The 12814-nt window shown below is 41.7% G+C and overlaps 1 protein-coding gene across 3 annotated transcripts in view; it reads left to right on the top strand.

Moving 5' to 3' along the window:
• lsp1a (lymphocyte specific protein 1 a) overlaps positions 1-12814 on the top strand; it is a 43132-nt gene that overhangs the window by 10150 nt on the left and 20168 nt on the right. For all 3 annotated transcript variants that reach the window (XM_071459692.1, XM_071459702.1, XM_071459685.1), the window contains 2 exons: positions 6450-6596; positions 11934-12330. In XM_071459692.1, the coding sequence (XP_071315793.1) occupies positions 6450-6596; positions 11934-12330 (544 nt within the window). The remainder of the gene's footprint in view (positions 1-6449; positions 6597-11933; positions 12331-12814) is intronic.

Raw genomic sequence — 12814 nt, 5'->3', positions numbered from 1 at the left:
CTGAAAATAACTGTGGTGATTTCTAGGAGACAGGGCTGATTTAACAATGTTTTAAATAATTCTCTTTTCTGTTCTCTCTTTATTTTTATTCTTTTTGATTTCAATGTTTCTTATTCTTTTCTTCTTTGTAGTCATCTGCTACGTCTTAAGTTTTTATTCTGTTCCTGTGGTGCCCTTTTTATGTTGCCCTTTTCCTGTTTACGAATCTTTGTCCTTTTTCTGTTTTCCATTGATCAGTTTCCTTCTCGTTCATTGGTCACAGTCATTGTGAGATGTGGCTTCACTAGTAAAACAGCTGTTAATATTGAATATTGAATCTCTTCCTTCCAAAAAAATCCAGTTTCAGAAAACAAAAGATGTTTGCTGACTTTTTAAAGAGCCACATTTCTGTTTCTGTTTGTAAGTGAACCACTTTGTCCGGTCGCTCACGTTGATGTGTGAGCTCAGGACTCAGGTGTGCCTCCTGTCAGTCACTCTGACCTCCAGGGCTGAACGACACCTCGTCAGCCGCTGTCTGAGGAAACGCTGAGGGAGGTAGCGTGCTCAGTCTTGCCTCTGGTCTCAGTTTACAGAGTAACAACAAACTCAGAACAACAGAAAACCTGCTCGACTGCCAACCGCTGAGGAAGAGAAAATCCTCTGTGCTTGTTGCTGCAATTGCCTGGAGAGGCAACGTTACCCCGACACAGTCCAGACGAGCTCCGGGCTTCGAGCAAAGGGGGAAGATTTCTGCCCTGCTGCGATGATTAGATGACATGAGGAGTTAAAAAAAAATTGGTTTTGATAAAACACAGGATGAGAAGGAGGAAGTAAAGCTGCCGGTAATCCCAGCACTTTAAAATCACTCAGATGGGGATTAATCATTTGGTCCGAATCAGATGTTTGAGCTGGTGCCAGGTATGACTGAATCCCACAGCGCTGATTACAGAAAGCAGACGTAATGAGAGGGCAGCAGAGGCAGAGTTTAGCTCAAACAGTCTGAGCAGATTTCAACACTCGAATTCCTGACAACTCAGAAGAAACTGAGAAAGCAGCAGCCAGAGCCAGTTCCCACTGTCAGACAGGTCCTCCACAGGTTGGGATTTTAGGTCACAACTCATATGTTGGTCTGAAGATGCCAATAATAATAGATATTGATGGTAATTTGTTTATTTCATAAGCCATTTTAAGTCTGTAACATTAGATGGATGATAATGAGATACAGAAAGTCCTCACTGAAATTAGATTGGTTCAGTTTTTAAAGACGCCATATATAATGTTCTGCTGTGAAGGGTCCCTCAATCAAAACAACAAAAAACAGACTTTAGTGACATTGTGAAGTAGCGTGGGATCATGGGAGTTGTTGTCTTTACCACCATCAGTGGTTTTTACATGGAGCTGAATTCTCCACACAGTTCTCCTTTGAAAAACAAACACACCAGCTGATTATAGCCGTTAGAAACACTGAATAAACCAGTTTTATGTTGAAAAGTGCCTCACAGGGGCTTCAGGCCAAACTGCCGCTAACGTCTGCTCAGCTTGTTTCTCTGCTTAACTTAAGATCCAGACATCTGATGACTAAAAGCCTTCATCTGTTGAAAACAACCAAGATCTCAAAAGTGTATCTTAAAAATGTGACTTAAAACTGAATAAAAAAATTATTCTTTTCATGGCCACAATATGGACACATGAACATAGGGGATTTGATGCAATTGACAGGTAAACAACTCAACAAAATAGTAATTATAGTATAGTAGTTTTTAGACATTTTAATGTGGAAAATTTGAACTTTAAGTCAGGGTGACCTCTCCAGACCACCAGCTAAGGCAAAATCCAAAACTAGAAAAGACAATTTAATTGATTACTTAATGTTTCCATTATTTAAGTCCAGAAACTGCAGCGACTCCTCTGTAACTCTGATACATCATGGTTTCTTTTTTCTGAAATAAGTCTGCAAGAAATAATATACACAACCAATGAACTTTAACTGTAAATGAATAATATTTTATTATTAAAATGTAAAAAAACTGTATTTTTTTCAGTACCAGAGGACAAGCTTTTATTTTGAAAGTCAGCCGTTTGCGTATCTGTCATCCTAACACACTGACCGCTGCCCGCCAACACAAACACGTCTCTCCACCTCAGTGAAACACCCAGCTGACCCACATCCAGATGTGCACCGGCCTCTCCACCTCTGCCCCTTCACTCGTTTCCTCTCCCTTCGTCCTCGCCTGCCAACAGGAAGGATGGAGAGAAAGGAAGAGAAACGGAGGAGGAAGTGAATCTGATGCTGACGAGTGTAGAGCTCAGATACTGTCAGTGATTCCAGCAGGTGTGTGACATGGACCTGCAGCTTTGTTATGAAGTGGAAAAGGTTTGAAGTCACGTTTAAATCTGTCAGCTGACAGTCAGACAGAGGTGTGTTGGTAAACACAGCAACATGACGGTGCATGTGGAGTGGTGTTTGTCTCCACCTGATGACTCTCAGTCCAGTGTTCCCTCTCTTGTAGCTCTGTGATTGGTCTCCACCAGCTCTTTAGCTGCTAAAGTCTCCACTATGTTCACCAGCTGCTCTGTCCCTGCAGGCACGACGTGGCCACCGATGTTATTACATGTTAGTGTTTGGTTGAATGTTGGTTGTGACATTGGGTCAATGTCAGGACAACGTCTGATGCCAACGTCAATTTGACGTAGAACAGACGACGGCTGACGCTGATATTTTGTTAATTTTAAGTTGTGTTGTTAAGTATCAGCCGAACATCACAATGTCAGTTAGTGAATGTTGGGTTTTGATGTTCAAACGTGAGAGTTAAAGGTCTTTCTGAGGTTATGTTGACATCCGGTGCTGGTTGTGTCTGTCTGCTGTTTGCTGCTGTGCAGGTAGAGGACAGCAGCTTTTACAGATGTTTCTCTGAAAACAGCTGCAGCTGAAAACGACGCTATGAGAGCGGAGAGTGAACCAGAACAGTGAAGTCATGGTCCAGACGGATCAACAATGAGCTGAAACTCACCCCTTTAACACTGTAATTAACATGGTTACATGGTTCTTATGAAAATATAAAAATACCGATCGTAGCCATGTTAAGTATTTAGTTTTCTCGCTGTACAGATATTTATTCAAGGTGGAAAATGTGGTTTTAAGTGCTGAGCAGAAAAGGAGTAAAAACCACGATGCGACCTCGAACAGCTCTGTGAGGTTGGATCATACCTTTAATTTGAAGGCCTTGTGGTAACCTTCATCTCCTGTGAGTCACAGTCTTCTCCAGCTGCAGAAATGAAACCTTGAGTTCAAACACTTACGCCTTTAAATTGCTGCTTGTTTCTATACTGATGTTAACTTGTCATATTTAGACTCTTGTCAGTGTTGTAGCATTTACTTTGAAAAACAACCAAGATGAAGGAAAAATCGTAAAAACCTAATGTAATAAAGACTGAAGGACTAACTACAGTGATGGAGAAGAGTGGTGCAGGAGGTCAACAGAAAACAGGACACTGAAACCAAACTAGTCATGATGATGAATTTCATCGTAACTGAACAAGTTTTTGTTCCTGAATCTCCCAAAGTGAAAACCAGCCCAGAGCTGAGAACAAAGATCAGCTTGAGTTTGTTCTTGTTGTAACAGATGAGGAGTCAGAGAGGAGGTGGTGCTGCAGCTTGTAGCTCCATGTAAACTGTCCCTGAGAAGGTGCGGAGACAAAAGCTTTATTTGTGACGATGCTGAGGGTCAGAGGTCACATGACTCCCGTCTACATCACTCCCTCTGTTAACGAGAGCGGAGTGTGGAGGAACAGATGGAGGCTGGGAGCCATTAGGGATCTATTAGTGACCCAGAAGCCAAATGTGAGTTTAGTAAGTCGATACCTGAGCAGCCACATGGAGCTTATTGACCTGTTCGTCCTCCAGAGTCCCCCGGTGGGCCTGAAACAGGACACACACCACAGACCACAGGCCTGTACCACGGAGCCAGTTCAGCTTAGTCTGGCTCTGCTGAGGTGATCTGGCTTCACTGAGCCCGACATCAGCCGCTCTGGAGCTGGTTATTAACTGTCCTGTGGAAACAATGTGATCACACAACAGGAATAAGAAGCTGCAGAGACACTGGAAATAATTAAAATGAGGCTGAAGCTGTAAATAAGTCTGATAATTAGTGTGAGGATTGTTGGATGATTATAAACGTGATGCACATAATAAAATTTAATCAATGAGCCGAGCAGAGACAGAGGAGACAGATAGCTTGTGTGTGGTAATATCTGATGGAAATGTTCATTTATAGTTATGGGGAAATTTTAACAGTGTGTGGATGATTTTCCAATAAAAGACAACAGAGGGTTTAGTTTTTATTTCCAGTTATTGTCTCCGGATGTTATTCTGAGCCGCAGTGATTGAAGCATAAAAACATCAAAACTGTCAAGGAATCTTTGTGCAGTTAAAATGCAGCTTTAATCATGAATTTATTCAAGTCTGAAACAGCAAACTGACTCCACTGATCAATAAAAACATCCGTTGCTCTCTATCATTTGTCACTTTATTGTAGACTCCAGTGATCTTGTTGGTCTGCTGACAGGATTTTATCCAATCCTGTGAAGTTTAGCTGCACTGGTTACCATGGTGAGGCAGCTCGCTTTTACAAACCCTATTTTTGCAATAATTTAAAATCTACATCCGTGTTTTCATGCCGGCAGTTTTCTTCACTCGTGTTCATGTTTGTCCTCATGCAAACTAAACAGGGAACTTCTCATAAAAACATTTCTCCCGTGCGTTTGTCCCACAAGTGGTTTAAACAATGGTCTCAGTGACGATCCAGAACCCAGATGCAGTTTTCCACGAAACAGGAAAAGGTTTTGTGGAATTAGGTGAACTCCAAACCACAGTTAGAAAACATTTATAAATAAAAGTCTTTTAGATAACGTTACATTAAACATTAAACATTTTCACTCATGAACAGATGTTTTTAGTCTTTGATCACAGTGACAGAATAATAACTGGAAAAGAACAAAAAATTCCCATATTGAAATGTAATATATTTATATATATTGACAGTCCACATATTAAATACATGTGCATATAAAATAAAAACACATGTAAAAATAATATGTAACCTATTAGAAATGTAATAATATAATTTAATATATTGACATATATGTTTTTATATATATAGACATTCATAAAACATAAGTTATTTTAATAAACTTACATATTAATAAAATATATACTTTTAACATGTATGGCCAAAACATGTTATACTATATAAAAATTAATGATCAGACGAAAAAAATCTCCAAATTATCACAACCCATCAAAGTAAATTCTACCAACCGTCTGGGTGGAAACCATCCAATCAGCCAATACTGCCTGGATGAAAACTGTTTAAACATTATTATAGATTTTTTAATTTTCTTGCGTCAGGTCTCATAATTCAGTGTCTAATGTGTCCAGAATAAAACAAACAGAGAAAATGTGCAACAAGAATCACTGTCTTACGTCTCCACTTACAGCTGAGACTGAGGCTTCCAGTGTCAGTGTAAATCAGGGCGTGTTCATGTTTGGCCCGGCGTCTGTGGATAAATAAAGATTAACGGTGTTTGTAATAAATACAGTGATGTAATGCTGACACGAGGTGAAGAGCACGTGTATTTATCCTGCAGATAAACAGCCCGTGTCACTTCTCTTCCGAGGCTCGGCAGATGTTCCTGCAGCCGGATCTCAGCCTCTTCACAGGCTCTTTGTTCACGAGGCCTGGGAGACGACGATGAGTCAGGAATCTGTGTCGTCTGCTGCAGGACGAATGTTTCTCATTCAAATCTTTTATTGTTTCCTAACCACCAGTGATGAAAGAAGTCATCTGTGTGGAGCAGTTTCACAATGGAAAAGTCAGTGTTGAAGTGATTACTGTAAGTTTTTCGGAAATGTGGGGGATTTTCTCTTCTTGTATCAACAGCTCTGTGGATTAACTTCACTGGTTTCATCCCCACAATTACAGATATGAAGGTTTTCTTTTTTAAAGTTGTGTCACTGAGATGACGAATGATTGCTTTTACATTTTGTAGAGAAATTATCATTGTGCTGAAACAACTGGTCAAAGAGAATCCACATTATATTGGTAACCGACCAATATTTAAAGCAAAAATATCAGATGTTCACTGGACTCCAGCTTCTTTAATGTGATTATTGCTGCTTTTCTCTGGTGATATCATTGTAAATTGAATATCACACAAAGGAGGATTAACTGGGAGAACTGGGAGGGTGGAAAATGGATGGGAGGGTGGAGTATTGATGACAGTAGAGCTGCTTACTAAAATATTTTTCTGTGCTCCAAATGTTCCAACAACCTAAATCAACACTTTGCAGAGAAACATGGAGGAAAATGAAAGTAATCAAGTATTTGAGTTTTATATCAGTATAAACCTGGAATAAACAAACTCTGTTACTTCCTCCCTTTGTTAACCTCACCTTCCTCCCTCCTCCCCAGGCTGACGGCTCAGAGGAGCATCGAGGACGCCGAGGAGGTGGAGAGGGAGCGTCGTCGAAGAGCCCGAGAGGCTTTACGCCGGAGAAACAGCGGCTCGACGCCCGGAGAGTCCTCACCAGAGAACGAGACGCCAACAGAGGAGAACATGTGAGTACAGACGGAGCAGAGGACTTAGGCCTCACTTCAGGAACGGTTCCACAACAATCCCCCAGTCTGTCAGCCGTGGTTACACACATGACCAGGTGATAAACTAGAAATTAACAGTGACTCCATGTATGTTAGTAGGAGGCCTGTGGTGCAAGGCAGCTCTTTTTTATCTTTATCAATGACCTTGGCTGGAAGTAAGAGTCCATCAGGCTCCGCCCACAGTCAGCGTCCTGTGAGGGAGGAGCTTCTGGCAGCCATGGAGAAGAGATTGTTTTGATATTCGTTAGATTGGAGTGTTTTATATTTAGTACACAGATTTTCCTCAGAAAGATGATAAGAATCATGTAGCGACATGCTAATTAGCTTTCAAAGCTCCTCAGGCGCCGGCTTGTTGCTGTCATGTTGTGTTTCCTCTTCAGTGCTCTCCTGCTACATATGACACATGCTTCATCCAAACACATGCCAAGGTTTTTTTTTTTTCAATACACCTGCTCTTTCCCAACAGTTTCAAACGAAGCCGTCCCACATGGTTCTGTGTAACAAACCATCTGGCCCATCAGGTTAATTAATGACATTTGGGGTCCGGTTGCTGGATTATTCTGGATTAATGATGTTCTTAATTATCGGGTAATTTCTTCGTCAGCTGTGACTATAGAGAACATATATAAACACACCAGGTTCAGTAAAGTGCAGCCTGATCTACTGTCAGTCACCAAAACCATCCAGTCAGTGAGTTGATGTTTTTCCCTCAAACTAAATGTAGCTAACAGTTCACAGGCTCGAGACCCTGATTTCTCTAGTGACTGTGTAGAATATACAGTAATCACACGAATCTGGTAACGGACACATAATAAACACACAGGAATAGACATGATTGATTGGTTGATTGCTTAATGTAAGCACCAACGCCCATCGTCATCAGGGCTCCCTGAACAGGGGCCCTTTGGCAGCCGTCACCAGCCCATGTGGCGCCCACACTGATCTCCCGGTCGGGTAAACTGGGCCCAGCAGCTTCCTGTTGGTTTTTTCAGTGAACTGTCTTCACTAAAAAACAGAATCTCAGACTTTTTTTTTCCTGAAGACTTTTTGGATCCAAACTTGGAGATGTGACATGATGTCACAGGACATTTTTAAATCTGTCTTTGTGGCCTGAACAGTCCTGGTCCTGCTCTCACGCTAAAAGATGCAAATACAACAAAGCATGGCTGAATTCCTCGTCCATGTAATCATGGGAACTGAGGAAGTTATTAAGTGCAGAACATTATTCTCTCACTCACCTCATGTCCAAGGACTTCCTGTACAAGCTGCTAACTGTGTGACTGTCGTTTTTTTTTTGTCTGGTGATTACTGCAAGTTTAAAGGTTTGTCATCATGTTTCCCAGCTGTGAAACTTAAAGCTCGATGTGCTGCAGCCTCAGTTTCCCTCCTCCTCCTCCTCGCTGCTCGCTGTACCCTCGCTGGTTTACGGGCCTTCACGGATGTCTGGTTACATAAAACAAATGTTTCCATTGGGAAAAGCTGCAAACAACCTTTTGCCTCCCCGTCGTGTTGATGTGAAGACGAACACACAGCTGCCTTCTCATTACACAACCTCCAAAGAATGTTTACTACAAAGTGTCTCGAGGGAAAACCACCACCGTGTCAAAGCTTGTGGCATTTCAGACAACTTATAATCTAAGAATCTTAATTATAGCTCGCACCTCCAACACCTTCACCTCCGTCACATCACAGGCTCAGCTGGTTCCAGGCGTGAGGCAGCTCCACCGCTGCACTCTGTAATTGAATGGTTGTCTGTTGGAGACGCAGCGGTGATGTAATGCTGTTTTGAAATCCCCTTTTGGTAAACTTGCTCCATGATTTCCTCAGAAGGAAGGTCAGAGGTCAAGTTTGAGTATACAGATTGACGCTACATCAATCTGCCCAAGAGGTTTTTAAAGCTTTGACTAAAAAATGGGTCTTTAATAGTTTTTGGAAACAATTGAGCTCCATGGCACAGAGGAATAGGACACACCAGACGCTGTTTGTTAGCAGGAGACATTCAGTGTAGGTTTTAGTCTTTGTGTGGGATTTGTTCACTAGAAGAAAAATATAAAATGTCACCAGATTCATCCTTTAAGATAATGTCATTAAACAGAAACTTTTTTTTTTACCTTACAGTGTTAATGGAGCTGCACTTCTATAAAAGACAAATGACTTACTTTAACTGTCTGCTCATTACTGCCCTCGGTGGTGGTTAGAGGTTTCTAACATGAAATAACTGGTTTAACCTTGTAGCTAATGTAACTTCCTTTACTGCAACACACAAGGTAACACAATATATAGTCAGTATAAAGTTTACAGTAAAAGCTTGCTATGATTTGGTTGAATTCGTCTTCCAAATGTGTCTCCGTCTTGACATAAAATACAAATATTCTAGTTGTGAGCAAAACTCAACGTCTGCTAATCCTCACAATGTCAGTTAGCCATTGTTGGGTTTTTTTGTCAACATCATTTTTAATTTCCAACGAAAATGCATCGTTTGTTCGGTATCTGATGCCAGCTGGGGAGTTGGAGTCAGGATGTGGTTAGCTTAGCTTAGCATAAAGATTAGAACTTGGGACCGGCCAGCCTGGATCTGTCCTAAACATCCTGTACTTTGTTTGTTCAACAAACACAAATGTAAAAGTCATAGTTTGTGTAGAAGTGATGTGTTGCAGCGACTTCTTCATGATTCTTTAAGCAGAAGCCAAACATGAAACATACATTTTTGCATCAAGGTAAAATATTCACTTAAAATATATATATCTGCTGGTTTGACACTGACGTGTTTTAGAATGTTTTATTTTTTTAATTTATTTGATATAAATCTCAGAAAACTTGACAAACTCTGGCAGATGTGTCTCATCATCAACACGTCAGAGCCTCGTCTGACCAGGTGTCGACTTTACAGCTCAAACAGCAGAAACAGAAACATGACTGCTCGTTAAGGCTGATTAGCTGCTGAGAGATCAGGCAGAGAGACTCCCATCATGCAGCGGGGACTCCACCGGCCGGCCGAGCGTCTTAATCATGTGGGGAATGCTGAGTGAATTCCTTTCTGCCAGCTCCTGGAAACACAAAACACACTTTCATTACTTTTAAACAGCAGGAGGGAACAGACGGAGACACTGTGCTAAAGGCTGGAAAACTGTCGAATGATAAGTTAAATTAATCAACACTTCGTTAACACTCAGTTAATATTTAACGCTTGAATGGAAGTTCAAAGATTTAACAACAGTGAGTTAGATTACACCGCGTGCTGCAGCGGTTTCCTCCAGCAGCTGTGTGGCTGTTCGGTGACGTGTGCAGATGGAAGCAGGTGGAAAACTGAATCACTCAACACGTCTTCTGTTCAGACGGCAGCAGCGTCAACACTGACCCACCCACAGATTCAGATTTAACTTCTGATGTGTCAAAGTGTGTCACACTGGAAATGAACTGACCTGAACCTGATCCGACAAAGTTTCCAGGACCATTTTTAGCCGAAATTTACAGAAAATCTGCAGAAGGAGATTAATGCTTATTTGCTTCAACTACTATTACACAGTTGGAGATGCTAATTCTCCAGTAGGTGCTATAAAACCAGTGCAGAAGAAGAAGACACAGTGAGATAGTCAATAGAAGAGCTACAGTCAAAGCTCAAATGATGGAAAACCAGGTTCCAGTTTCGTCTTCACTCCGCACAGATCTGATGTTTTTGTCACTTTGTTGATGTGCGTTGTCAATTGTTCTCTAACTCTGTTTCCATTGGATTTTGTCATATTATGTTTAGTTTTTATTGAAACACCAACTTTCCCCTCTCAGTCGAGCTTAAAACACCTGACGCTTGACTGATATTTTTTCGTGTTGGAGGTAGAGTCTACAAAAGAGACGAGAGAGTAAGCAATGAGTTGCATTAGCACATTAGTAACAGGTGAAATAAGGAGACTCATAAAGAAAAAACCCAAAAATGACATATGTCTATGCAACCCTGTAGCAGTGGTAATGATCATGACTCTCATCTGTTGGGAGCTATAGAGGAAATGGGGACATTGTTGTACAGCCACTAAATCCAGGATCACCATTCATCTCCAACCAACAGTCAACACTGGCTTCTTTGAACCGTGATCATGATTGTTCCCCTCTAACCTTGACCAACAAGTTACTTTGCTTCTGCAGTTGTAACATGAACTTTATACTCATGTTATAAATACATTTTGCGAACCGAACATGTAAAAGAATCCCAGACAAATTACTGCATGTGTTTCTGGCCAGTTTCCATTTCCTGTTTTCACTGGTTGTTATTTCAGCTGAACCGGACACTAATCATTCAGTCGTCAGCTGCACTCTGCTGCTAATGGCTCTGTGATCACAGAAATGAGATATTTTACAGTGGACCAGAGGTGGATGGACTAACCTTAAGACTGATAAGGGATATTTTAGAATATCCTTAAACTGTGATTCTTGGCTACGATTCCAGATTATTTGAATGCATCCTGTACAGGGTTATTAGTCCATCCTGGACCGACTTGGTCCCCACACTGAACCCGCTCCCTGCAGTCGGTCTAAGCCTCTGTTTACTAAAGCACTGAAGTCCTTGTTGCAAAAATCATTTAAAACCTTTTGACGGACAGAAACCGAAATATGCTCCTACTGTTGAGAGCAGACCTCCTGTCAGAATCACAGCCATCACCTCTGACTTGGCTCAGGACTAATGATCCCGTCCCAAAAGCTTTTCAAGAGTAAAATCAACAAATTAAACCTCCACCAAGAAAGGAAATGTTATGGATTAAATCACAAAGTGCACACACAATCGAACAGTGTCTCATCCGTACTAACTGCAGGGAGGGAAAGTGTTCAAATGGACACAGATGAGGACAGCTGATACTGAAGTTATTATTTGTCTTAATCCTTTTGTGATAATCATGGTCTGGCTGAATCAGGGGCAAAAAGCAGCACTGAGCTGCTGTTTTATTTTCTTTGGCTCCGCTCCAGAAGCTTCATATTTTCGGGTTGTCTATCCCTTTGTTCATTCCATTCTTGTGAATGCAATTTCTCAGTAATATCTTGAGGGAATATCTTCAAATTTGGCACAAACATCCACTTGGACTCAAGGATGGAGTGGGTAGTATTTGATGGTCAAAGGTCAAATGTGAAAGTCACAGTGATCTCACAAAATCTTTTGGCCATAATTCAAGAAATAACACGCTAATCAAGTGCAGCTGGTTGATGGAGGTATACAACTGTTGTTACATGAAACCTTTAACACCTGCTGCCGTCTCACATCAGTTTAACTCCGTCCATAAGCTGTCCTGACTTTTATGTCTTGTTCTTCCTCAGGTACGACAGTGACTTCAAGCCGAGCGGCTCTCCGTCTCTGGAGGAGGACGAGGGCTTCAGCGACTGGACACAACGCAGAGAGAGACGGAGGCAGCAGCGCCTGCAGGAGCTCAGCCAGGGAGGTGAGGAGGATGAGGAAGAGGAGAACAGAATAAATAAAGCTGCACCCGTAAAGACCGTCCAGGCCTCCGTCACGTCCTCCAGCCGACTCCAGAGACAGGAGCGGGAAGAGACAGACAGGGCCAGGATGGAGGCGGAGAGAAGGAAGGAACGTGAGGAGGAGGCAATCCGAGTCGAGAAGGCGAGGAGGGAGAGAGAGAGGGAGGAAGAGGAGAAGAGGAAGAGGGACGAGGTGATGACCAGGAGGAGGGAGGAGATTCAAAGGCCGAAAACAGAGGTAAGGCTTCGTCATCAAACACCTGAGCTGTTTAAAAAGATTTGAATCATTCTAGAAAAGTCTGACTCGTGTCCTAAGTTACTGGAGATAAGTCCAAGTTGTGTTTAAGTTCTTCCAAAAAAGTCCAGGTAGAATCAGATCCAAGTCAAGTTTAGCATAATTTGAGACAAATCCAGACCATGTCTCATAAATCCAGTAATTTATAGTCAAGTAAAGTCTCATGTAATTTGACAGGTCTAAGTGTAAAGTAACTTAGAACAGGTCTGTTGTCATGTTGGGATTCAAGGCAATCCTCAAGTCAGGTCTCAAGTCATTTAAGACAAATCCAAGTTTTAAAATTTAAGACAAATCTGAGTCAGATCCTAAGTTTTCTCAGTCAAGTCCCAAGTCATTTCAGACAAGTTAGTCAAAAGTTAGTAACATTACAACAGAGTCTAACCCCAGCCCTGACCCAAATCCATTGAGACAAGTCTGGGTCAAGCCT

Source organism: Trachinotus anak, unplaced genomic scaffold, assembly GCF_046630095.1.
Source record: "Trachinotus anak isolate AG129_WGS33_773 ecotype Australia unplaced genomic scaffold, CSIRO_AGI_Tana_v1 ptg000002l, whole genome shotgun sequence".
NCBI classification, from domain to species: Eukaryota; Metazoa; Chordata; class Actinopteri; order Carangiformes; family Carangidae; genus Trachinotus; species Trachinotus anak.
The sequence above is the reverse complement of the archived record's forward strand: the minus strand, read 5'-3'. Positions and strand labels throughout refer to the sequence as shown.